Below are 27,343 nucleotides of genomic sequence, written 5' to 3'. Positions count from 1 at the left end.
AGGGAGTGTCCATCAGCCTGCCTGCCACTACCCCCCCATCCCACCCTCCCTCCTGCCCTTTGTGATGAGACATGGTGGGGAGACAGCGACTGTGACATAAGCAGGTGGCCGGGGGCTGATCTATGTAAATGTCAGCCCACGGGCTTCCCAGCAGGTACGCCACCTGTGAAGGCCTCTAACCGCCAACCTCTTGCAACCTCCAAGCAGACGGGGCTCATCGGGAGAGGAGGGAACCCCTCCAGGGGAGAACTGAACGCAGGATTCCGGTGGAAAGGGCCTTGAAGCGTCCAAGGAGCGGGCGCCCACCATGTAGACGCCATGGATACCGCCATGTGCGTTTGCTCTCCATGTTGTACATGGCAGAGGTGTTGTCCGCGGCTGTGCTCCTGCCTGTGCTGCAAGTTCCTCTTCACCTCGGAGCGGAACTGCACCTGCTTCCCCTGCCCCTACAAAGATGAGCGCAACTGCCAGTGCTGCCACTGCACTTGCTCCGAGAACCCCAACTGCCACTGGTGCTGCTGCTCCTGGGCCAACGACCCCAACTGCAAGTGCTGCTGCACCGCCAGCAGCAACCTCCAGTGCTACTACTACGAGAGCCGCTGCTGCCGCAACGCCACCGTCACCTTCCGCAAGGGCCGCCTCCGCAGCATCCGCACCTCGTGAGTGCTGCGCCGCCCCACGGCCGCGCGACTCCGGAAACCCGGGGGGCCCCGCCAGCCGTGGGGACGGCGCGGGCCAGCGCTCCCGCCCCGAGTCCGCCTCCTTATCCGAAAAGGGGAGGCCAAGAGCTTGCTGGCAATTAATTCTAGTTACATTTCTTTTTCTTTAGCTGCTCAGTCATGTCCGACTCTTTGAAACCCCATGCACGGTAGTCCCGGGCTCCTCTGTCCTTGGGATTTCCCAGGCAAGAAAACTGGAGTGGGTTGCCATTTCTAGGGGGTCTTTTCCACCTAGGGATCCAACCCATGTCTCTGCATCGGCAGGTGGATTCTTTACCATCTAGCCACCAGGGAATTCCCTAGTTACACTTTGTCATGGTACAAATATATCACATGGTCTTTGTATGGTGACAGATGGTAGCTAGACATCGGTGGTGATCATTTGGAAATGTACAGAAATATCAAATCACCATGTTGTGTAACAGGATCTAACATAGTGCTGTGGGTCAGTTACACTTCAAAAAGAAACAAATACAGGAAAAGAGTAGATGTGTGGTTATCAGAGGCAGAAGGTGGGGATGTGGCATTGGATGTGAAGGTCAAAAGATACAAACTTTCAGTTATAAGACAGATAGGTACCATATGTAAAATACATCACCAGTGGGAATTTGGCGTATGATGCATGGAACCCAAAGCCAGTGCTCTGTGACAACCCGGAGGGATGGGGTGGGAAGAGAAGTGGAAGGGGGGTTCAGGAGGGAGGGGACACATCTATGCCTATGGCTGATGCATGTTGATGTATGGCAGAGGCCATCACAATACTGTAAAGTGACTATCCTCCAATTAAAATAAAATAAAAATTTTAAAAAGTTAGGTACTAGGGGTATCATATACAAGAGGATAAACATCATTGATGCTTCTGTCAGTTACATATGAAAGTTGTTAGGAGAATAACTCCTAAGAGCTCTTAGCACAAGAAAAATTTTTAAATTTTTTTCCATTTCTTTCATTTTTATCTGTTGGAGAAGATGGATGGTCACTAAATTTACTGTGATAATCACTTCCTGATGTTTGTAAATCAAATTATGTTCTACATCTTAAACTTATACATTGTTAAATGTCAACTACATCTCAATAAAATAGAAAGGGAAAGAAGAGCTAAAAAATACTACAAATAATTTGTTTTGTACTTAATGTAACAATAAAAATATATATTGAATGATATGATTATTTTAAATATTTTTGTTTGCATTTCAAAATGTAGCAATAAAAATTACTTCCACTTCAAAAAAAGAATTTTGTAACACTGAAGTGTAGGTGTCCTAAACAGCCACTATACCAGTATAGACCTGAGTTCCAAACCAAGCCCCACCCCGTATGAGTGCTGAGCTCTCCTAAACCCCACCTCACTCACCTTTACAAAATAATAATACCTGATGCTTAGTGCAAAAACAACTTGCCATGACCCATGTGCATGACCCCAGGTAATCCCTGTCCCATGGCCACCACACCCATGAGGAAACTGAGCACTTAAGAGGTTGAATGACCCAAGATCACACCACTAGTAAGATGTGCTCAGAATTTGAACCCAGAGTTTGTGTGCTTAAATTAAAATTAAATTGAAATGCTGTCTTTCAAAATGCAGAGTATGGTACCTGCAGTGATTCAGGGGGTATGAGAATTAACATCGCTTTGAAATCTGTTATGTGATATAAAAATATAAATTGCTCTTCCTCTTCCTCCTCTGAACCCTTCATATCTGCAACACTTCTTAGAAAAGCAATAGCTTCCATGGGCTGCTTTTGGCCCTGTGGCCTGAATAAATACCCCAGATGGCCATGAATTCCTGCCAGCCTTCTCTTTGTTCCTAGCCAGACGTCATTGCATTGAGAGTCTCAACTACTCACTTAGGCATTAACCCACTGTGTCAGGCACTGAACATCCTCTTCCTGCTCTGACCACAGCAGTCTGTGTCACTTTGTTTGAGGTGGCAGAGGCACACTTCTTACAGGGGAAAGACCAAAACTCAGCCCTCTAGGATGACAGCATTTGAAAAGGCAGAAAAATGGGGGCAGGCTGGAAACCTTTCAAGGCTAGAAGAACAATCCTGTGAGCAAAGATTCAGTGAATTCAGGGAAGGATATGCTCTCTCTCACAGGTCAGCACTTAGTAGATGCTTAGTAAAGGTTACTCTCAACTCATAGACCTCTTGCGATCTTTGCATGAATAGAGAACCCAGGGGTTCCCAATGCAAGTCCCAAAGGTCTAAGGAGCAGAAAGTAGCTTCCACACCCCTCTCTCCTCTCAACTGTCCCATTTCCTGCAAACCAGCAATGGAGCATCTTGGAGCCATTCCAACAAGAGGGGGATAACATTGGTTTTTTGAGGGATGCTTAGACCAGGAACTCCCAAACTTTGTTTTGTATGAGAGTCACGCGGGGATCTTTACAAACTACTGATACCTGGCCCCCACCCCCAGACATTCTGATTTCAGTGGCTTGGGGTAGGACCTGGACATCAGGATTTGAAAAGCCTCCCCCAACTCCAGGTGATGCTACAGTGCAGAATGGCCTGGAGGGAACAAGAAAGGAAGCCAGGAGACTTGCAGGTGATATGATGGGAACCCAAGTAAAAGGAACAGGCCTAAATCTGAGAGCAGGCAGTCATTGTACAGAGGAGCAGAGGCCATTATCTCAACAAGAAGACCAGGCTGCTTGGCTTGGCAACTGTTTTGGCCTGGAATGATGGTCACTGAATGCCTGAGTCCAGGCCTGAGGCTTTCTGATGGTGGTCAGAGATGCTACAAGTGTCAGGCGGCTTGTGCTAGGTACGTTGAGATATTCCTTCCACCTGGCCTCTCGTTTGGTGTCTGATCCCTGCCTACCCTGTTCTTCATCACTGCTTCCTGCTCAGCATCTTCCTCATCCCACCTCACTCTGAGCTCATTCATCCCTCTTGCCTTACTCATCTCCTTTTCCCACTTCCATTTTCACCTCCCTGCTAGCTCCCTGGGCCATTAACACCTGTCTCCTCACTGCATTCTCTTTTCCTCTTCCCCCAACACCCTTGTCTCTCCCTCTCTCTTACTGAATTCTCTTGCTATCTCTCTTTATATTACACCCTGATTCTCAGGGTCCCACCTTATCAAACTGGAGTAGTCAATCCAGCTGCCATATGTAAAACTAACCTGCTTCTCCAGGTGACCCCTTCAGGACCTGGGCAGGAAAAATCAGAGGCTGGGAAAGCAGAGGAGGAATGAGACTGAAAATATTGAGGCTAGCATGTTTGGATACCAGCATCCAAATCTCCAAGAGAGAGCTTCCCAGGTGCCCAAGTCTCCATAGAGGCACTGTCACCAAAAGGCACCATTTCACTATGTTTGGGCACCTTATTTTGGGAAATCACACTTGATTGTCTGGGCTCTGAGACCTAGGTCCCTGGCTAAGGGAATGGGGAAAAAGCCAGGGACATATAGGGACTGCAAGAAGGAAAAAGTAAAAAAAGACAAAAAAACACAGGCACAATGTCAAATTCAACCCCCAGACATCACTTGTACAGAGGATAAGAGAGATAAGAATAGTCACAAATTAAGTATCTTATCATACTTCCATCTAATTCACTTATTTTCACAAACTGCTTCTGCCCTGATTGTAGTTTCTTAGAATATGCACTTGAATTTTACAAGTATGCACTTACTTCATCCACGGTTCTTACAATATATGATATCAGTTTCAGATATTAGATAAATGTTCAACAGACACATACAGTAGAAGCATACACTTCTCACAGACTTGACCATTGTTTTTCTCTGCTGTGGACATGGGCTAGCTAGGAGCAGAATGAAGTCATTACAGAGCACATTTATTGAATGCTTACTATGTCCAGGCAGTTAAGCACTTATCATGGATTATCCCATGGAGACTTTAAAATCCTCATGAAGGAATTAGTATTGTCAGATTTGATTTATAAAGGAGGAAACTGAGGATGAGAGAGGTGATGACACATCTCAATGGTGCAACTCTAAAGCAGTGCATTCCATCATGTGCAACCTTAATGGGACTTCTACCCCCATAAGCCACAGTTGTGGTCTGATCATTAGAACACTCAAGTTCTGGGCTTGGCTGGGAGACTGACCTCTTGGTGTCCTGGGAAGAACACTTTGCCCACCCCTGTGTTCCCTCTCACACATACCAATAATAATGATGTCAGTGCCCTCTAGGTAAAACCCACGAAGAACACACCTGTAGCTGGAGGACTTTGGATTTACTGTCCCACTGAAACAAGAGAGAAATACACCATGAGCAAGTGTGAGATGTCTCAGTAAGAAAGCATCACTAAGTTATTACAGGATTTATGCTCATGGTAGGGAAGGACACAGGGGTAAATCTCCTATTGGGTGTCTTAATAAATCTTGCATAGAAGAAGGAAATAACAGGGTTGAGCCTGCTATTGGTTAAGAAAGAAAGCAGCAGTCACTGCTTTTAATCAGGACAGGGGATGTTTGGTGATTTTTGTGGTTTGGACAATGTTCTTGCTTCTGAGTTCAAACATGAGGAAGTGATTTGTTTCTGCTTTGCTTCACCACAGTCCCAGAATGGCCTTGTCTGCTGTGGGTGTTCTGTGATATTATCCATTGCCAACAGAATCCCAATACCCAGCTGAAAGTGCCTGCCCCTCTGGGCTGTTTTTCTCTTGCTCAGAAATAACAACAAGCAGTTGCATATCAGGTACAGCATTCCAAGGACTGCTCAAAGGCCATCGAGGTACTCAGTTCCATTTTCATTTTCTCAAGAAGCCCCATCAAGTGATTCTATAATGAGGAGACAGGCAGGCAGAGGTTAACTTAGATGCGTGAGCCCGCCTAAAGGATGGTGGAGGCGGGTTTAGAACCAGGTTTGTCGGACATCCCATGCTCCTCCCCATCACACCGCGCTGCGACTCAGCGATGCACCTGTTCCTTCCGAGAGGGAGAAACGGAGGCCGCGTCCTGAGTGCGCACGTTTTCTTCTCCCTGCAGCTCCAAGACGGCGCTGCACATCGGCAGCAGCGACACGCAGCTGGAGGAGGTGAAGGTGCCGACGGCCAACAGCAACCTGGTGAGTCACCTGTCGTGCCCCATCTGTGGCCGCCTGCGCCTGCACTCCTTCATGCTGCCCTGCCACCACAGCCTGTGTGAGAAGTGCCTGCGGCGGCTGCAGAAGCACGCCGAGGTCACCGAGAACTTCTTCATCCTCGTCTGCCCCGTGTGCGACCGCTCGCACTGCATGCCCTACAGCCACAAGATGCAGCTGCCCGAGAACTACCTGCGCGGCCGCCTCACCAAGCGCTACATGCAGCAGCACGGCTACCTCAAGTGGCGCTTCGACCGCTCCAGCGGGCCCATCGTCTGCCAGGTCTGCCGCGGCCAGCGCGTCGCCTACAAGCGCTGCCTCACCTGCCGCCTCAACCTCTGCAACGAGTGCCTCAAGACTTTCCACTCGGACGTGGCCATGCAGGACCACGTGTTCGTGGACACCAGCACGGAGGACCAGGACGAGAAGATCTGCATCCACCACCCGTCCAGCCGCATCATAGAGTACTGCCGCAACGACAACGAGCTGCTCTGCGGCTTCTGTAAGACCTCCCTCCACAACGGCCACGACACCGTCAGCCTCGTCGACGCCTGCTCAGAGAGGGCTGCCGCGCTCTTCAGCGCCATCGCCAAGTTCAAAGCAGGTCCTGACCCCTTGTTCTCCCTCCACTACTCCTAGTTCAGGAACTGATCCGGGAGGTGATTTGGGAGGATCTGTTTCGGAGTAGGCAATGGCACCCCACTCCAGTTCTCTTGCCTGGAAAATCCCATGGATGGAGGAGCCTGGTAGGCTGCAGTCCATGGGGTCGTGAAGAGTCGGACAAGACTGAAGCTACTTAGCATGCATGCATCATTGGAGAAGGAAATGGCAACCCACTCCAGTGTTCTTGCCTGGAGAATCCCAGGGATGGGGGAGCCTGGTGGGCTGCCGTCTATGGGGTCGCACAGAGTCGGACACGACTGAGGCGACTTAGCAGCAGTAGCAGCAGTTTAACAGAGAGCCTTAGCTCCACCTGGTGGAGGGGTCCAAGCCCCGGGGGACACTGAGCCAGTCTGCAAGTCAGTGGCCTGGTATTCACATCTGGCAACTACTGCCAGCCATTTAACTCCCTGTGCCCTGGATTTCTCAGCTGAAAAATGGGGATAATAGTGTTACCCAATGCAAGTTCATGTGCCCAGCACACAGTGAGGCCAAACAAACCATCGAAATGTTGGAGTTTGAAACAGAGAAAGATTTATTGCAGGGTCATGCAAGGAGACAGGCGACTCCTGTCCCACCCAACTCCCGAATTCTCCAAAGGGTTTCAGCAAAGCACTTTTCTAAAGGCAGAGTAAGGGAGGGGCAAGGTTGGGTGCTGCAAACTTCTTGGTGTCTATATCCTTTGTTCTCGCAGCTGTCCACCTAGATCAGGTCACCATGTTCTTGCAAAGCTGCAACAAGACAAATGTCATTCTCTGTTCTGCAACTTTTAATCTCTATATGAATGGACTCTTGAAGATCGGAGTCTTGAGAATAGGCTAGCATGTATATTTCAGGCTACAGGCAATATTCTTTTACAAAATGTGCAGAGTCAGCAGGACTAAGCACAGGTTAACAAAACACAAAGGTTAAAACGAAAGGAACAGATATAATATGGAGTCAGATTTGTTCTTCCCTGTTACAACAGTAATAACTCCCTCACTAGATGCTTGTGAGGATTAAACAAGTTACTCTCTCTGAAACATACAAAAACAGATCTCACACATAGTTTGTGTATAAAGATTCTATATTCTTGGTTATAATTTTCGTGACCTTGGGCCTCATATTGCTCCTTGGAGAATGAAGGAGCTTGATCTGAAGTTCTGTGAGCCTGTCTAAGATGTTTTGTCCTTAGGGATGGATTTCTTGCAGTATTTTCCCAATTTGAAGGGGGAAAGAATTAACTGATGCTGAGAGTTACCTCGATTTTAAATTCCCCCCAAGGTTGCAAACAGTAAAGTAAATGAACTGGTAGCAAATACCCAGAAATAACTAATAATGTTATAGTCCACAGCTTGCTATTCCTCTGCATACCTGCTCATGGTATATGTAAATACTATATATACCATAGTTGTAGTTTCTATAAGGGAAACTGACTCAAGTTCTCATGATGGAACCCAGTACAATGATATTTTACAGATATCAGCAAAGAGTCCAGTAATTTCTGTGTGTATATCCACCAGGGTAGACATGAGGATCTCATTGATTCTTGTAGGCTCTTTTATTAGTGGGAATATCTTCGTTGAACAGAGGCCTACTTTACCCAAGCCTTTCAGAACTGTCTAATCTTTTCAATAATCTTATAGTACAGCATTAAAATTCCCTCCATGGATAAGACAACTGGGATTCCAAGAAGTAATTGGCACAAGACCCCTAGTAAATGGTGACCTAGTCTCTCTGAGTCCAAAGCCTGTGTTAATTCCACAGCATTCATTTGACAACCTACTCTGCTAAACAGTGGCCAGAATCTAGAGACAGAGAGACTGACAAACAACAGCGAACACCACCACCACCTGCGGCCTGTCCCTCTAAGAGGTGGCCTAGAGTCAAGTGACCAGGATGCCCCAGATCAGCCCAGCTCCTCCCCTGTCAGATATTTCAGTGTCCACAGAAGCATGTCTGAACAGATGACAAGGGGGCAGCTTTCCCATGAACTGCACAGAAAGGTTCCATTGGACAGAGAGGTGGGTCAGAGACAGACCTTGCTAATTATGCCTCTCAGGACCTCTCACCATCTTATTTCAGGAACACCTTGATTTCTCAATTGCTCCATGCCTAGAAATATGGTTTGTCAGTGGACATTTATTAAGTTTGGGAACAGCACCAGGGAAGCCCTTATATTATACAGGAGCCGTGTTGCCAGGTCAGTGGAAGCCCCTCTTGTTCCTACAGGGTTTTCTTAAGGTGGACCCATGGCCTGAGCTTGACTGGATTCTCCAGAGCTTGGTTTAGGGAGGGGGATGCTGCATGTAGCCTGCTATGGGCCTCACGCAATCATAGAAAGCCTGGGTCTTTAACAAAGTCATGCTGGGATCATCTTCTCAAAGTCCAGGACACCTGAAAAACAAGACAATGACGGGACATCGCTACAAATTCCAATGAGCCCAGCCATTGGGAAAGGGCCACCTTTGTGGCATATCCATTCAGATATAGAGGAAGAATTGAGCCTGTTCATCCTTGTTTTAAAAAAAAAAATTTTTTTTTAACCAGGGCTCAAACTTGTTCTTAAGGACTCAATTCATTTTCAGGGAGGTGCTGTAAATCTGCATTGTTAACAGATCTCCACATAATTTAAAATCAGGTGATCTGAGAACACACTTTGAGAAACTCTAGCTCTGAAGAGAAGGTTCAGTTTGGGTTGATGCTGTGCAGTGTCTGGCTGCTTACTGGGACCAGTGGGAAGCTTTACTAACAACTGATATATGTATCCTGTCCCCATAGAGGTATAGGCTAAGCAATGAGGATTTTTCAAAACTCTCATGTAATTCTAATGTGACACCAATGTTGAGAACCACTGGCTTAAAGGGAGCTCAGAAATTTAGTGCCTTGCCACTCAAAGTGTGGTCCAAGTCCAGCAGCATGGGAATCACTTGGGATCCTGTTAGAAATGCAGAGCCTCAGGTCCCACTCCATCAGAATCTGCATTTTTAACAAGACCCACTGAAGGTTCCCTGGATTAGATTCTAAATCTAGCTGCAGACAGTCCCACCTGGTTTCCCAAGCCTCAGCTCAGCCTGATTCACTGAGCAGGTAAAGTTAATAGGTTTCTTCCTTTTATTTTTAAGTTTCCCAGGTGATTCTGGTACTCACAGAGGGCAGAGAAGGGCAACTGGGGCAATTAAAAACATAAGGCTCTGGAGTTAGGCAAATAGAATTAGGGACAGGCCCTGGTTTCTACTTCCCTGGACAGTCATTTTACCTCTCTGAGCCTTGAAGTGAAGAAGTGAAGTCACTCAGTCATGTCCGACTCTTTGCAACCCCATGGACTGTAGCCTACCAGGATCCTCAGTCCATGGAATTTTCCAGGCAAGAATACTGGAGTGGGTTGCCATTTCCTTCTCCAGGGGATCTTCCCGACCCAGGGATAGAACCCAGGTCTCCCACATTGTAGGCAGACACTTTACCATCTGAGCTACCAGCCTTAGTGTCATCTATAAATGGAAATGATGTCTTCCTCATAGGAAGTTATATACAATGCATAATAATATACAGATATGATTCAAGGTATGACACACAATGATGTATGGATTGGATCTATAATAAATGATTAATAAATAGTAGCTAATTTTAAATACAGTGCCTGAAAGAGACCTGGCTCTGAATTTGTTCTAAGAAGAGCTCTGGCAAAGTTGCATTTGGTGGGGGTGAGGGGGGGAGGGTGGGTAGTACTTCTGGTCTCTCCTCTCTTTTCTCCTCTCCTGGGACCCCCCCTTCCCCTTCATCAAGACATTTTTATCTTGTCTCTCTGTACTCTGCTCTACAGATACCTAACTAATCCCTAATAAAGCAAGGAATTTCCTATTCAAATATCTTTAACAGTGAGTAACTGCTGAAGAGTCAAAGGAATCAGTGCATCATGAAGTGGAATTTCTGGGGCCCTAAGTCACAAGCAGGGCTTTCATGTGGGGAGGGCAGGGAGCATTTCTCAGCACCACTGCAATGCTATCCTGATAGCCCCCTATCCAGCCCCCGTCTGTGTTGCTACTCCATCCACCCTCTGGGCCAGTGTGAGGAAGGAGGTGGGCAGAGGAAACGAGGGTTTCAGAAAGTAGATCAGAAAGCAACACTTCTGACATTCACCCTAAAGGCGTTAGAGAACACGGCAGAAAGGCTCACACTCGACAAGCACCGTTCCAGCGCCTCTACACGTCCTCGTCACGGTGATAACCAAGACAGTCATCGTCCTCTTTTCACAGCTGGCCAGAACACTAGGGTGAATGCACATCATTGTCACAAAGGCCACCACCCACAGAGATCCAACTTACCGTGACCCAGGACCACATTACCAACCAAGATTTGGTCACCCCCATGGCTGAGTAAAATCTAGAAAGGATTATAGCCCATCAATTCACTGCAGGGTCAGCCTTTCCTGGAGAGGACCTTACCTCTAGAATCGGCCACAGAAGGCTGACCTGTATTCAATTTGCTGTCTAATGCCTAAAACACTGTAAAACCAATGAAGTTGCCATTTCACAGACAGAGGTGGGCCACATGCTCACCCTGCCCTGGCATTCTCTGCACTGCGGTATCATTGGGTTTGTGCATTCCTGGAGCATCAGTGGCCTCATACTCATATCTGTATCCCTAGAGCTTAGAAAAGTAGATGATGTGGAACAGGTGTCCCACAAATGGTTGTTGAAAGGTTGAGTAGACTTAAAGCCCAAATGCCATGTCAAGCCTGCAGGATGAACTTGGTTTTCCCTAACTTGTAACAGCAGACCCTTCCTGGAAAGGAAGTGGGAGGTGGGGTAGGTAAGACAGGGAGTCCAGCTGAACCCAAGGGAGTCAAAGCCCCCAGCAGAGAAAAAGGACATGTCAAGGAGAAGCCACAGCAAAGAGGAACTTTGCTGATTTGCCACTATTGTCTAGGGCTGGGTTTTGGTGAATGAGGCGAAGCAATATTTAGAAGTAGTCATCAGAAATTTATTTCTTCTCCCACCCCTGCAAAAGCTTAGGCTTTCACATGGGGCAAATCCATCACTTTGTGACATCACCTCTTCTCAAGCCCAGCTTGCTGACAGGTGAAGTTGAGTGAAAACTAATATCAAGGGTGGCCTTGAACTTTCACCTTTAGACTCAAGGCTGTAAAAATTACTAGATAGAAGTATGCCAGGGAAGGCTGGCTATCATACCCAAGGGAAATATTAGACAAGGAGGAAGAGAAGGGTGTTTGGAGAGAGGCCAGAGTCACTTTATAAACCTGTGCTAGCATCTTTCAGCCCAGCAACAAGTGGTTTCCCTCCCTTTCCACCCACTTCTTTGGAGCCCAAGTTAGTATGCTCCAGTTTGCCATTGACTTTGATATCTGGGGAAATGAAAAATTTAACTGAAGTAACTAACTTGGTTGTTTTGCAGTCCGCTATGAAATTGACAATGACCTCATGGAATTCAATATTTTAAAAAACAGCTTTAAAGCTGACAAGGAGGTAAAGCGAAAAGAGATCAGATATGGATTTCTCAAGCTGCGCAGCATTCTCCAGGAGAAAGAGAAAACCATCATGGAGCAGATAGAGAATCTGGAGGTGTCCAGGCAGAAGGAGATTGAAAAGTATGTGTATGTCACTACCATGAAGGTGAACGAAATGGATGGCCTGATTGCCTACTCCAAGGAGGCGCTGAAGGAGACAGGCCAAGTGGCATTCCTGCAGTCAGCCAAGATCCTGGTGGACCAGATAGAGGATGGCATCCAGAGCACTTATAGGCCCGACCCACACCTCCGGCTACACTCCTTGAACTGCATGCCCTTGGACTTCGTTGAGCTCTCTAGCGCCATTCACGAGCTCTTCCCCACAGGACCCAAGAAGGTATGTTCTTCCGGGGACTCCCTGCCATCCCCCTACCCCCTGCACTCAGAAATGATGATCGCCAGGAAGGTCACTTTCAGCACCCACAGCTTCAACAACCAGCAGATATACCAGCGAAGCTCCTCCTTATTGTCCTTCAATGCCCCTGCCTGTGAGAAGATCAAGATAGGTCTGGAGGCCTATGGGCGAGCCCAGTCAGCTGCACCTGCCAAGCCCACAGACGGCCTCTACACCTACTGGAGCGCAGGGGTAGAAAACCAGCCCGTGCAGAATAGCAATAGCTTCCACAACTGGTACTCATTCAACGATAGCTCTGTGCAGACTCCAGGCCCAATTGTTATCTACCAGACTCTGGTGTATCCAAGAGCTGCCAAGGTAAGAAAGGCTCTGGGCCCTGTAGGAAAGATGGGAGGGTGTAAGCTATGGCATGGAGGTGGGTAGTCAGGAAAGTTTGCACTTAGCTCATTGACCACTAGGATCTGGTCATTCAGATCTGTTCCTCTGGACTCTGTGTGGTCAGTCCATTCAAAAGGGATAAGTTCCTGAAATCTTTAGAGCTTGAGATTGGCTTAAACCAAACAATATATTTAACTCATAGCCAGAAATGCATCTGAAAGCCCCAATTCCACTTCAAAGGCAGCTTCTCTATTGAAAGAGACTGCAATTTGGGAACAAAAGTAACTTGAAGAGACTGCTTGAAGAGGGTAATATTTCCCAAAGGAAAGCCTGTAACAGTAGAAAGAGAACAGAAATAGGAATTAGAAAAGCAGGTTCCATGTTCTATCAGCTGTGATTCCTCTAAATTGCTACTTTTTCTAAAGAAAATATCTAGACTTTTCATGATTTGGAAAGATTAGAAGGATAATCCCTGTTGGAATTCCAGTTCTTATCTCCTGAGATTCCGCTTTTAGTGAGGGAGGGGTATGTATCTCTCACAGACCTCTACAACTGCCATCATTCAGCATCAAGGGATGTGACTCTTCCTCGACCTCCTTGGCCTAACCTGAACAAATAGCCCATCTTTTAACATTCCTTTCAAATCTAGCTGGATGAATCTAAATTGAATAGTTCATATAATGTTCTATTAGCATCCATGGAGGAAAAAATGTATTCTATGAGACATATCTTGCCTCCTCTTGGGGTCACTAGAGGGACAATTCCTAAGTCAACCCATGGCCTGCTTCCATGTAGCAGAATCCACCTTCTGTCCTCATGATCTGAGAACACTCACAAAGACACTTAACATCCTTGAAGCCTAAACTAGTGGTTCTCAAACATTAACGTGCACCTGGGAATCTTGTTATTTGCAGAGTCTGCTTCAGTGGGTCTCAGTGGGGCCTGAGATTCTGCACTTCTAACAGACTTCCAGATGTTGCCATTGCTGCCAATTAGCAGACCACACTTCAGTATCAAAGGATCTAGAAACAAGAAAATTAAAGGGAGAACTGACCAAGCCTTACTTTTTTGTTCTCCTGAAACATCATAATCTATGTTTTGGCATTCATAGTTAACTCCAAGAATGACCTTATGTTGCAAGGTAGAACATACAGAACATATCCTCCCATGGGCTGTCAGACACAAGCAAATGTATCTCTGCCCTTCACATAACAGGTTCCCACAACTAAGTAGATGAACCTACACTTCCAAATGATACTAGATCAGCAAAATCTGCAATATATGTGACATTGTATCAGGGATTGCATTAGGTCTGGTCTCCAGGCAACTCAGACCACTTGAGAGGTTGGCAAGATCTAGCTCTGGATGGGAACGACTGGTGATATCTGCTCTATACTTGGACTTGGAGAACAGTCTCCATATGCCACCTGTAAATGGTCCCTTGATGAATTCAAGAAAGGAACGTACATAGGAAAACTCAGTGAAGTCACTGACTCTCGAAATTGGGCCTAAACCTACTGCCAGAGAGCGGTATTTGATATAAAAATATCATTTTTTATATATTGTCACCTGAATAGGTGAAATACACCTATTTCAGGATGATGGGATATAGTTCACACAGGAATCACAGTGCTCAGTGATCCAGAAGCTGAAATCAGTGTTGGCATCTCTCTCAAGTGATGATTGACTGACAGTTCTCTTTTGTTTGGGGATATTTGTTTTAATTTTTTTGAATTTAATTGGAGTATAGTTGATTTACAATGATTTTTTAGTTTCAGGTTACAGCAGAGTGATTCAGTTACAAATATACATATATTCATTCTCTGTCAGATTCTTTTTCATATAGGTCATTACAGAATATCGAATACAGTTCCTTGTGCTATATAGTAGGTCCTTATTGGTTATCTATGTTATATACAGTAGTGTGTGTGCGTTAATCCCAAGCTCCTAATTTATACCTCCACCCCTACACATTTCTCCTTTGGTAACCTTAAATTCATTGTCTCCTTTTGGCACAGGAAGTACTCTTTAAGTTAGCCTTATGAGTTGTCACTATGTATCTTAAAAATCTTAAAGAGTTTTTTATAAAAACTCCATTTTATTTCTAGAAATCCCTCCTGAGGAAATGATTAAAAATGTGATGAAGATCCATGCCCCAAAGTGTTCAATGCATCATTATTAGAGTATAAAATTAGAAACAACCTAAATGTTCAACTATAGAAGGACTAAATCATTTATGGGGCAATTATTAAAATGGTGCTTTACTGAATTTTTAATGATATAGGGACATATATAAAATGTAAAAGTGAAAAAAAGCAGGAATCAAAGCAATATAATCCAAATTATATAAATTTTTGTGTTTGTATTCTAAAATTGGAAAGAAATAATAATGAATTATTAACTGAACTGTGAGATTATAAGAGATATTTATTTTATTTCTTTCTTATACTTTTTATGTGTTTTCCAAGTTTGTATTTAAAATGAGTACATTTTGATAGTCAAAAAATGTTCAAAAACTTTATACATTTACATGACTTATAAATAAGTCAAGCTTTTTACACTTCTAAAAGTGTAAATATATACAAAATAATTATAAATTAATCATACAAATTCATAGAAACTTTAAAATGTGTATACTTATAAGAGTAGTTATAAATTTATTTTATACACAACAGCATTTTTAAATTTTTAACTGGTGGATGTTTGCTTTACAATGTTGGTTGATTTCTGCCACACAGCAGCGTGAATCAGCCACAAGTATACATACATCTCCTGCCTCTTGTACCTACCTCCCACCCCACCCTCCATCCTATCCCTCTAGGTCACCACAGAGCAACTGGGCTGAGCTCCCCGTACAGTATAATAACACTTAATTTTATGAAAACGTAAATAAAATATGCAATGTTTATTTAAATATAGTTATTATAAAATATTTATATGTCAGGCACAATCTACTAATTAACATCTGTTAATATTTCTCTTCCCAAGAATTGACATTTTATGCTTTGAGTGTGAAAATACATTCTCCACTACACGAATGAATCATTTCACCTCTTTGCGACTCTTTTGTGTATAAATGAAGGGTTGAAATATATACACTTTTCAACTTCTAGTTGAAATTGCTAAATGTAACCTTTCTGAGCCTCCACTGTAAAATGCCTGCATACATGCTCAGCCACTCAGTCATGTCCGACTCTGCAACCCCATGAGCTACAGCCCACCAGGCTCCTCTGTCCATGGAATTTTCCAGGCAAGAATACTGGAGTGGGTTGCCATTTCCTACTCCCAGGGTTCTTCCTGACCCAGGGATTGGATGCGCATCTCTTGGGTCTCCTGCATTGGCAGGCAGGCTTTTTACCACGACACCACCTGGGAAGCCCCTACTATAAAACGGGATAATAAAATCTCCCTCCGAGGGAGTTGTGAGGACCACATGAGTCAGGCAATATCTGACACAGAATCTGATGCATAACAGGTGTTCAGTATATGGTAGACCCCTTTAGTTAGTGGTGTTCAGAGGGCAAGATCGCCTGCACGTAGACTGATAGGAACTGAAGCCAGAGGAGCATCTGTCTGCTCTTAAAACGCTTGGTAAGCATCACGTCAGGACTCATCACCCAGCCTTTCAAGACTGTTGCACAAGGTCTTCGGCAGCTAGAGGGGCTAAGTCATTTTAAACTTACCCCATGGGGTCTACAACACAGATCTTCAAGGAAAAGAAAACTGCATGGCGTGTGCTAATACCCCACTAACACATCCATTTCTTCCTAGGTTTACTGGACATGCCCAACAGAAGACGTGGACTCTTTTGAGATGGAATTCTACGAACTCATTACTTCCCCTCCTAACAATGTGCGCACAGAGCTCTGTGGACAAATTCGGGACATAATGCAGCAGAATCTGGAGCTACACAACCTGACCCCCAACACTGAGTATCTGTTTAAAGTGAGAGCCATCAATGATAACGGTCCTGGGCAATGGAGTGACATTTGCAAGGTACTGTGCGCGTTATTTCTCAGACAGATGTTCTTGGTCCACTCTGGATGCAGCTGTCAGGATGATTGTGAGATCATGGAACTCACCCTGTGACAGGCCCCTCTACTCCTAGAAAACTTGCTTCTCAAGGACACAGAGAGGGCCCCTGGCCTCAACCCACTTTGCCAATGAGGCCTGAGAATCGTCACTTCAGTCTGATTCAGAAAACATTCATGCCAGGTATCAGATTAGGATGTAGAGTTTCCAAGGAAAATAAGACATAATTCTTGCCTTCAAGGAGCTCAAGGTCTAGAAAACAAATAATCTTGGTGTAAGATGGACAAAAAAAAAAAAAAATGACTCATTAGCCCCAGTGGTGACTCAAGCAAAGACAGTGTATCAGATTTAACCAATATAAATACAGGACACATGCAATGAATAAATTTTTTAGTGTTAGTGTGTCCCATGCCATATTTAGGATATAATTATACTAAAAAATGTATTTGTTGTGTATCTGAAAGTCAAGTAGTTGCCAGTGAGCAAGCCAGGAAGGACTCCAAAAAAGGAAGGGATAAGATTATTCCTATCTTTTTTTGTGATGCAAGGCTGGTTCGTCCTTGTATCTCCAGGGGAAATACATTCATGGGCATAATTTTATTGATATTCAAAGGAGAAAGGGGAAAAAAATGCCAAGACTGCCTAGAACTATCTTACTGTACAACCATGATGGTGCTCTTAGGAACCAGAGTAAATTATATCTTAATCAGAGATCCTTTAGAAGTAAAGAGAATAAATCCATTCCTTCTGACTTTTGAAAACAGAAATTTATAGTACAGAGAGAGAGGACTCTCGTGAGACCACTTGCAGGCGGGACACACACCTGATACACAAGAAAACTGGCAAGCCATCACTTTTTCTCAGCCTCTCCATCAATATCTCTCATTCTACTCCCTCCCACCCACACCCTACTTCCGTCTCTGCTTCTGTCCAAATCTCCACCTCTACTAGCTAGCCCATCATTTCTCCCCCCCTAAATTCAGCTTGCATATGGTTTTGGAGGTTTGTGGTGCAATCTGTGTGTGACCAACACAGTCTGGCTAGCTCCATGCCCTTGGACTCCGGTTAAATGTTTGCAGAAGAGAATCTGACTGGTTGCTACCTCTCTGCTAATAAACGGAAGTGGGAGGAAGGGTGGGGCAGGATTGTGCTGTTGCTCCTTACACTAGAAGCAAGTCTCCCGGGGAATCAGGGGCCCTCTACTCCACCCTGATGCGCTGTTTCTGGAGCACAGCACCCCTGTGCATCCCCTCCCCCTCCATGGAGGTCAGACACTCACATGGGAAGGCAGAGTGAGTGATGAGAAATTCGCCTGGCCACTTCCCCGTTAGACCCCACCCAGGTCCCCTGCCGCTCAGTTGCCCCACAGCCCAGTTCTTGCTGGTACCCTTCTCTCCAGAGCAAAGAACACCCTCTGCTGCTGCCACATTTGACAGCATGTCCTTTTGACTATGGATTTTTCCTTCAATCTGATTCCATCTGCCTACTCATTTTTTAGAAATTCCTCTGAAATGTCTTGCCATGAAGGACACTCAGTAATGTTACTCATTTTTTTTAACATGTATCTTAAGTCATTTTTAGATGCAAGGGACAAAGATGTGGGTGGAGAGACCAAAGAGTGTCAGCCTTCCTTAGGTAGATATTTTGTCATCCCTCTTACACTCTGAACTGCTTGAAAACAAAATTCACATTTAATTCATCTTTCTTTCTCCCACAATGCTTACCAAAGCACTATGCATAGAGCAGATTCTTAATGGTTATTGAATGAATACACAGGTGAAAATGTGACCAAACAAATAAATATATGAAAAAATGTCTACATAAAAGAGTGAAGAAAGAAACTGATACATAAAATTAATAATTGCAAAATACTGTAAGAGGCCTTAAAGTTGTCTTGTGCTATTTTACAATCAATCGAGAAGCAACAGCCCCCTGAAAGTGTTTATGTCAAGCATTTGCACTCCCTATAAGGAAAGAAAACTCATTCCAGTTTCTTTTCTTTTTAACACAATTTCTAAATAAGTAGAGCACTAATTAATAAGTTTTTCTGGAAGCTTCATTTTTATCTGACTCACAGAGCTGCAATATAGATTTTTCCTACAGAAGTAATTCTTCCTCCTTTGTGATTATATTAGCATTCCAGGGGAAACTCAGCTTTCCTTAACATTTGTCATGATTTGCATAAGTAAAGGCTTCAATAGCAAATGAAAATAAGATGGTGTGTTTGAATGACATTTATAAAGCTTCATAAAAGTAATGACTTCAGCTCTTTCCTATAAAATCGAAATATTTTTTCCTTCGGCATCAGTGCTATGCAGGTATTCCTGAAAGGCTTCATTTAAAATGCTGTAACGAGGCAGCAGAATCATTTCTTATCCAAAATACAATATTCCCATCCTTTTGTTAAGGAAGTGAAATAACATCTTTTATATTTGATTTTCATAGTCTGCGGCTTGTTGATTTTATTTTTTAGGGATTTTATTTGCAGTCTAATACACGAAGCATGAAAATTAACTTTAACACTTTTTAAAGGTCTCATTCATTGCAGGCTGACTCTGTGTCCAACACTGTATATTCATTATCAGTGATCATCCCAACCACTCGAAGGCAGGGAGTTACTGCCTCCAGTTTACAGAAGAGGAAACTGAGGCTCAGAGAGGGAAATTGACTGGCCTTATGTAACCTGGAGTTGAGTGGGAACCTAGGTCTCATCCAAGGCAGGAAAGTTCTTCGTTCCATGCACCATCATCAGATAACAAGATGCAGTGAAGTCTGGGCAGGGTGGGCTCAGCCTCGGGGACCTGGCCTCACACTCTGGAAGGATGCTATCCAAACAACAGCAGTGAGTGGGACTTTTTTTTACAAAGCAAAATCATACATTGGAAAGGGTACTGGACTTGAGCAGTGAGGAGAGACATCATGCTGTCCTTGCTCATCCCTCTTGGCCCCTAGTTCACAGGTGAGAGTTTCTAACATCCAAGAGCTTCAGTGATGTTTGAGAAGGAATGGAGACGTGGTTTTGGATCAATCATGTACTCTGTGACCTCCGTCCTTCCTCCTGCTCTTCCTCTAGACCTCAGGGCACCTAACAACCACTGCCCCCGTTCTCACCCCATTGTCTCCTTCTGACTTCAAATCTCCAGGGAAGTCTTTCCATGACAAATCTAACTTTTCCCCTGTGCCTTATTGCTGCCATAACAAATTGGTAGCTTAAACAATACAAATTTCCCTATTAACTCACAATTCTGGGGATCAGAGATCTAAGGTGTGAGCAGGGCTATGTGATCTCTAGAGGCTCCAGGGGCAAATTCATTTCCTTGCCTTTTCGGACTTCAAGCAGCTGCCACATTCCTCGGCTCACGGCCTCTTCCTCTGTTTTCGACGCCAGCAACTTTAGGCTGAGTCTTCACATCATCATCTCTCTGGTTCCCTTCTGCCTCTCCCTCTTCAACTTTGAAGGACTCTTGTGGTCACATTGGATCCACTTGATGATTCAGTATAATCCCTCTACCTCTCTCTCTTTTTTTTTAATATTTACTTATTTGGCTGCACTGGGTCTTTGTTGCAGTACACAGGATCTTTAGTTACAGCATGTGGGATCTCGTTCCCTGGCCAGGGATCGAACCCAGGCCCCTGCATTGACAGCGTGGAGTCTTAGCCACTGGACCACCAGGAAGCCCTTAGTCTCCCTATCTTAAAACCAGCTGACTAAAACCTTAATCCCCCTTTGCCATGTAACAGGGCTTCCCTAGTGGCTCAGACGGTAAAGAATCTGCTTGGATTGTGGGAGACCTGGGTTAGATCCCTGGGTTGGGAATATCCCCTGGAGGAGGGCATGGCAACCCACTCCAGTGTATTTGCCTGGAGAATCCCATGGACAGAGGAGCCTGGCAGGCTATAGTCCAAGGGGTCACAAAGAGTCGGACATGACTGAGCGACTCGGCATCCATACCACAGCCATGTAACATGACGTTCACAGGCTCCTGGAATTTGGACATGGGCATCTTTGCGGGGGAATTTATTCTGCCTACCACATCTGACATAGACCAGATGTCCTAGATTACATCAGGTCTGGGGATAGATATTCAGGCCCCAGAATAATCACAAACTGATACTGTTCTGTGTCATTCCCTACAGTTCTTAAGGAAATGCACCAATCCCTGTCCCCACCCATCCTCTCAAATTCCTTCTCAGTCTATACTGGCTCCCACCCCTCAACTGTGCCTCATGTGCGCTCAGGAAGTGGTCCTGCCAGCTAGGCTGCGTATCCACAGGGCTGCTCCCTTCCTGCTCAGGCTGCACTTAGGCTGGAAGTCCAGCCGCAGAGCAGGGCTACCTGGCCTTCTTGGACATGTTCGGTTTCACAAAAGCCTCCTTCTGGTTTTCCTTCTGTCCCTACTGCAGACACCCTGCCTAAAGGTCACACACACACCTTCAGGGGCTGGGGTTAGAGGATAATTTGAGTGACCGACACTAGTACACATTTGAAATAACTACCCTGAAGCTACGCGCTCACTCACCCACGTACTCACAGTGACTCCATGCCCTGAAATGAAGTTGAAGTGGTTTATATGTTCTGTCTCCTTAGAATTCATTATTTTCCAAAGGGCCCCTTGATGGTTCATGTAAATAGAACCCTATTGGTTCCCTTCCTATTTTCCTGCCAATAAGTTAGAACCCTGGAATGAGTATAATTTAGACTCAAACCTGATCTATCATTTTTTAACCTCACACATAGAAGGTGGAATTAGTCAGATACCTAAATCCATGGTCCATTACCAACATGGGTCTATGTAAGGCCCTTTTCTTTTAGTTTGTTTGATTTTTTTGTATTAGGGGGTGCTTTTGTTCTTGAGAGCTATGTTTTATTGGGCAAAAAATCTTAGGACTTCAAGCCCTTTCTTATTTATGTATTTAATTCCTTTTGTGACTATTCCTCCCTAAATATCTATTCCAGTATGTTTTCTGTGCATCTTGTTGCTTTTATGTGTTGTTACATGGTGTGTATTGTTTTGAATGTGTTATTAATTTGCACAAACAGCGTGGTGTTACATAACCTACTGTGTCTTACCTTTTTACTCTGAACACTGTTTTTATGAACCACCCATGTTGTCGGGCACATTTAGTCCCTAACTCTTAACACTGCCCCATCCTTTACAATGAGCTGGTGTTCACCAGGCTTTACCTGTTTACTCAGCGGAATAGACACTCAGGTGACCTCCAATAATGCTCGGTGAACAGCCTTATTCATATTTCGTGGGTGGGATGGGGATGTTCTCTGGGACATATTAGTTTACTAGGGTTGTCACATAAAAGTTACTGACTAGTTGACTTAAACAACAGAAATGAATTGTCTCACTGCTCTGGAAGCCAGGAGTCCAAGATCAAGGTATTGGAGGGTCTGGTTTCTTCTGAAACCCTTCCCCAAGGTTTACAGATATCTACTTTGTCCCCACCTTCTCCCTGTGAGAAAAGACTCACAACATCTGTTATCATTCAAGGGCACCTTGGGTGTGTCTGTGTGCCCAGATTTTCTCTTCTTATAAAGACAATCACACTGGATTTGTTGTTGTCCAATCACCAAGCCAAGTCTGACTCTCTGTGACCGCAAGGACTGCGGCACACCAGGCTTCCCTGTCCTTCACTATCTCCTGGAATTTGCTCAAACTCACATCTGTTGAGTCAGTGATGCTATGTAACCATCTATCCTCTGCCCTTCTCCTCTCCACCCCCTTCTCCTCCTGACTTCAATATTTGCCAGCATCAGGGTCTTTTCCAGTGAGTCAGCTTTTCACATCGGGTACCCAAAGTATTGGAGCTTCAGCTTCAGCATCAATACTTCCAATGAGTATTCAGAGTTGATTTCCCTCAGGATTGACTGGTTTGATCTCCTTGCTGTCCAAGGAACTCTCAAGAGTCTTCTCCAGCACCACAATTCAAAAACATCCATTATTTGGCATTCAACCTTCTTTATGGTCCAACTCTCACATCTGTACATGATTACTGGGAAAACAATAGCTTTGACTATATGGACCTTTGTCAGCAAAGTGATGTCTTTGCTTTTTAATACACTGTCTAGGTTTGTTAAGACCCTCCATAATGACCTCATTTTAACTTAATCAACTCTTTGAAAGTCTTGTCTCTAAACACATCACATTCTGAAATACTGGGAATAGGACTTAAGCATAAAAATTTTCAAAGGACACAATTCAGCCCTTATCAGACATATACCATGAGTGAAATTGCTGGGGATAAAGTGTGTGTGTACTTGATCTGACTGGATGCATGTACATTCCATAAGGAGTGAATGAGGGTCCCTATACCCTAGACCCCACCTAGCCCATTACCATTTTGCTAGCCTGATATGTATAAAGTGCTGTCTCCTTATTATTTAAAATTTCATTTCATATGCTTGTTTTCAGGATTCCTTCTTCTGCAGATAGCCTGCTAAATATCATGTACTCATTCTTCCATTGCATTTTTCTTTTTCTAGATGATTTGTAGTATGACCTTATATATTCTAGATCATGATTTTAGATACTGCTAATATCTTCTCAGTTCTGACATTTGTCTACTAACTTTGTTCATTGAGTACTTCATGAAACAGCAGAAATCTTCCATTTTGATGTGATCAGTGTCACCAATTATTTTTTTCATGGTTTGACCTTTTGAAGTTTTGTTTAAAAAGTCCTTAAGAAGGCTTAGATCACAAAGGTAATCTTCCACATATTCTTTTATTAACTTTAGTTTCACCTTTCAAATTTAGGACTTTAATCCATCCAGAGTTCACCTTTGTGTGTAGTGCTAGGTATGTATGTTCTCCTTTTTTTGGACATTGAATGGGCCAGTTTTCCCAATATCATCTACCTAGCAATATCCTCTCCATTAGAATACAAAAAAGATGCCATATGATCTTGTATTAAATTGCCATATATTTAGAGGCATTTCTCTGAGCTCTCTGTTGTATTCCATTGGTCTGTTTGCTCTTATGTCAGTACCACATTACTTTATTGTTGATTTCAGTTTTGTGCTATGTCTTAATGAACTGCTAAGGTATGTCTCCCTATTGTCCTTCTTTCTTTTTTAAGGTCTGTTTCGTTAATCATAGAAATGTGTTCCTTTACATGAACCATGAAAACTAATGCTTTTTAAAGGTCTCATTTATTGAAGGCCAACTCCATTTTGGAGTAAGTAAATTGAATTCCTAAAGAAAAACAAGGAAAGATAAAACAAGCAGAATTCAATTGGGGAGGCACTGAGTCTCTAACTTTGAAACAATTAATATTTTTGTAATATTTCTGATTTTTGTTCAAATCACCTCCTGTGTGTTTTATTAAGGTTTTAAAATTCTTCTTGTAGAGATACTACATGTTTCTGGTTAAATTATATATTTTACAGACTTAGTGTATATTATTAATGTTATTTTTATTTAATTATATTTTACAATGTATTGCTGGCTTAGGAAAAAAAACTGCTGTGTTAATAGGTTAATCATGATTCCAGCAATCTCAATAATCTCTCTGAGATTATTCTGAGAGTCTATCTGTTGATTTTGCTTTTTTTCCCAAGCATAAGATCATACCAGCTATAATGATAGTTTTATCTCTTTCTTTATAATTCTTGAACACTTGTTTCTTTTTCTTTCCTTGTACCTTTGGCCAGAGCGAGTGGTCCTGTAGAAGTGGTAGCTGAAAGGGCTGATGTCCTTGTGTTATTCTCATTCTTATTTCTAATCTTAATGTTTTTGCATTGAACCCTGATGGTTTTTTTATTTAGTCTTTGTGATGTATAATCTTTATTAAGTTAAGGAAAGTTCTTTCTACTTTTAAATTTTTGAGAGCTTATACAATAAGCTTTTATAATTTTTTATATCATTTCAGATAATCATGTGATTTTTCTCCTCTAGGCATTAATGAAATAAATCACATTTTTTTTTCTGATGTTGAACTCTACTTTAATTCATGGCATAAACCCCTCTATGATCATGATGCATTATTTTTATAATATACTTGGCTTTAGTTAGCTCGTATTTTGCTTTGGAGTATTGCATCTATGATCATATATGAACCGGACCAATATTGTTTTGCTTACGTGGTTTTATCTGCTTCTGGAACCAATATTTTACCAGCTTGATAAAATGAGCTAGGAAACTATTGCTCTTTTTCTATTTTCTAAAACTACTCTTTTCCAAAAGTTTGACAGAATTGATTTGGAAAGCCATCTGAGGTTTGGGGCTGGGGAGGGTCTATCAGCTGTCATCTCAGTGTCTTTGGTATCTCAAGTTCTCTTCTGTTTCTTCCGTCCTGTTTCATCTGATCCTCTTGTTCACAGATACACCTCAGTCCCCACTGCCCCATTCACAGGTCACACTCACTCTTTATCTCTGAAGATCCTGTCCTTTAAGACAGAATTTGAATCCTCTATTTTTATGAGTCAGTTCCCAACCTGTCACAGCACTGTTATTTCTTTCTCACTGCCCCCAGTAGCTCTGTGTGTGTATCTTACACATTTATATAACCCTTATCAGGGTTATCTCCACATATTATTTCCATTTTTATCTAGGTATGGGTAATCTAACACCATACATATAATCTTTATCTTGCATGAAGCCCTGTTTTCTCTAAAACTAAAAATAAATTTTGCAAAACTAGAGAGCATAATGGTAACAGTGTCTATTTTTTATCCTTTCCCTTTGAATACAAACATAAAAATCTTATATAGACAGACTTTGTGCTTTGTATAAACATTGCTCTTCACAATCCAAACTGCACCCCCACTCCACCTCCCCCATGAGTCCTGATCCATCGAGACTGAGCTCATTGATCCTGTGTGCTGTCTATCACACCCGGATTTTGACCTCACTCCCTAAATGCCTTGTTGGTAAATGTGTATTAGGAAGGAACAGAAATGCCACCAGAGCAAGATCTGGGTAAGTCCATCACCCTCAAGGTAAGGCATGGAGCTCCACATCTAACCTGAGTCGGTGAGACTTCTAGGAAAGTCCTGCTACCCAATGCAAGCTGCCTTTTCTAGGGAGCACTGACTATGCACTGTGGTCAGGGATAGTATGAAGCATAAAAGAGAAACAGTTGGCAGATGTACAAATTGTAGTTCTATTCACCTTTCATTCAATTTTCTAAGACACTTCTTTGCACCATATCCAATGTTGGCAATACAGAGATGAAAGACCGTCATTGCCTCCACATCCCAATCAAGGTGCTCACACTCTGGTAAGAAAATGAAACACACTTGATGAAATGTACAAATGATGAGCTGTGACCAATACAGTTTCCAGGGGTTGGGTGGGGAGCACCCTGGGGCTACTCTCTGGTGAAGCCCAACACAATAATTAGCACTCAGTCCCATGAGCTGCCTTAAAGAAGTGGGACCTTCTCTGTGAAATCCCAAACCCACCACATACTAGCTCTGAGACTTTAGGAAATCTACCTGGTTATTCTGAGCCTCAGTTGTTTTTCCTTTTTTTGTCTTTGAAATGGGATCGATGGCACCTGCCCCATGTGACTGTCGACATGAGGAGCTAATCAGATAACGTGTGCAGTGTCTGGCCCGCTGCAGAGGCCAGGCTCTGGGAGCTGCTGTGTCCCTTGTGGTTGGTACCAGGGCTCTCTGCTTCTGATTGCAGGTGTCAACACCAGATGGGCGTGGAAAGAACCGAGCTAAGTGGGGCCTGCTGAAGAATATCCAGACTGCCCTCCAGAAACGCTTCTGAGCACCCCTACAGAGCAGGCAGCAACCTCAGAGATGCAGCACAAAGTAGACACATAGAGACACACACATATGTAAAAGTATTTTTCTCACCACATTCTTCAGTGAGGTTGTAGATGATATTTCCTGGACCTCTGAACCATTTCAGCAGGAGTCTACTAAAAGCTAATAAAAGGAAATGCCTGATGTCTTGGCTTGCTGTTTTTTTGCTCATTAAATTGAAACTAAGATACAAAACAGTCAGCAAGTCAGTATGTTTTGTTATCTCAGGTCTAACCCTAGGCTCAGAATTCTGTAGTGTTTTGTAAGAGGCAGCATTGGCTTTAAAAAAAAGTCTGTTTCTGTTGGTCTCTATGGGAGAAGGCAAGAGTGGGATGATCTGAGAGAACAGCATTGAAACATGTATATTATCAAGTGTGAAACAGATCACCAGTCCAGGTTGGATGCATGAGACAAGTGCTCGGGGCTGGTGCACTGGGAAGACCCAGAGGGATGGGATGGGGAGGGAGGTGGGAGGGGGGGCTCAGGATGGGGAACACATGTGTATCCATGGCTGATTCATGTCAATGTATGGCAAAAACCACTACATTATTGTAAAGTAATTAGCCTCCAACTAATAAAAATAAACGGAAAAAAAATAAAAAATAAAATGAGAAATGGAGACTAACATTTACATAAACCTTAAGGGAATATTTTCACACACACACAAAAAGTCACTCTCTTTGAAGTCAGGTCCCTGGGTGTGCATTCTAATCCTGGCCTAAGTAGTTCTAGTTACTAGAACTAATGTTTGGGCAAATCACTGATGGATGGAGAGGCAGAAGACGTAGGAGACACAGGTTTGATCTCTGGGTAGGGAAGATTCCCTGGAATAGGAAGTGGCGACCCACTCCAGTATTCTTGCCTGGAAAATCTC

General features: G+C 43.7%; 1 protein-coding gene across 1 annotated transcript; it reads left to right on the top strand.

The window, feature by feature from the left end:
• The first annotated feature begins 318 nt into the window (after window positions 1-318).
• Window positions 319-26,431, top strand: TRIM42 (tripartite motif containing 42). The gene is made up of 5 exons (XM_065943562.1): window positions 319-659; window positions 5,677-6,374; window positions 11,825-12,648; window positions 16,441-16,665; window positions 26,345-26,431. The coding sequence occupies exons 1-5, from the start codon at window positions 319-321 to the stop codon at window positions 26,429-26,431; spliced, it is 2,175 nt and encodes a 724-aa protein (XP_065799634.1).
• Window positions 26,432-27,343: the final 912 nt, after the last annotated feature.

The sequence above is a fragment of the Muntiacus reevesi genome, chromosome 8 (genome assembly GCF_963930625.1).
Source record: "Muntiacus reevesi chromosome 8, mMunRee1.1, whole genome shotgun sequence".
Taxonomy (NCBI): Eukaryota; Metazoa; Chordata; class Mammalia; order Artiodactyla; family Cervidae; genus Muntiacus; species Muntiacus reevesi.
Note: the sequence above shows the minus strand (reverse complement) of the source record. Positions and strands in the feature narration are given on the sequence as shown.

Coding starts and splice junctions, on each gene's coding strand:
- TRIM42 (XM_065943562.1), top strand. CDS start 319: ATGGATACCGCCATGTGCGTTTGCTCTCCATGTTGTACATGGCAGAGG. Junction 660..5,676: donor CTCCGCAGCATCCGCACCTC/GTGAGTGCTGCG, acceptor TTCTCCCTGCAG/CTCCAAGACGGCGCTGCACA. Junction 16,666..26,344: donor AATGGAGTGACATTTGCAAG/GTACTGTGCGCG, acceptor TTCTGATTGCAG/GTGTCAACACCAGATGGGCG.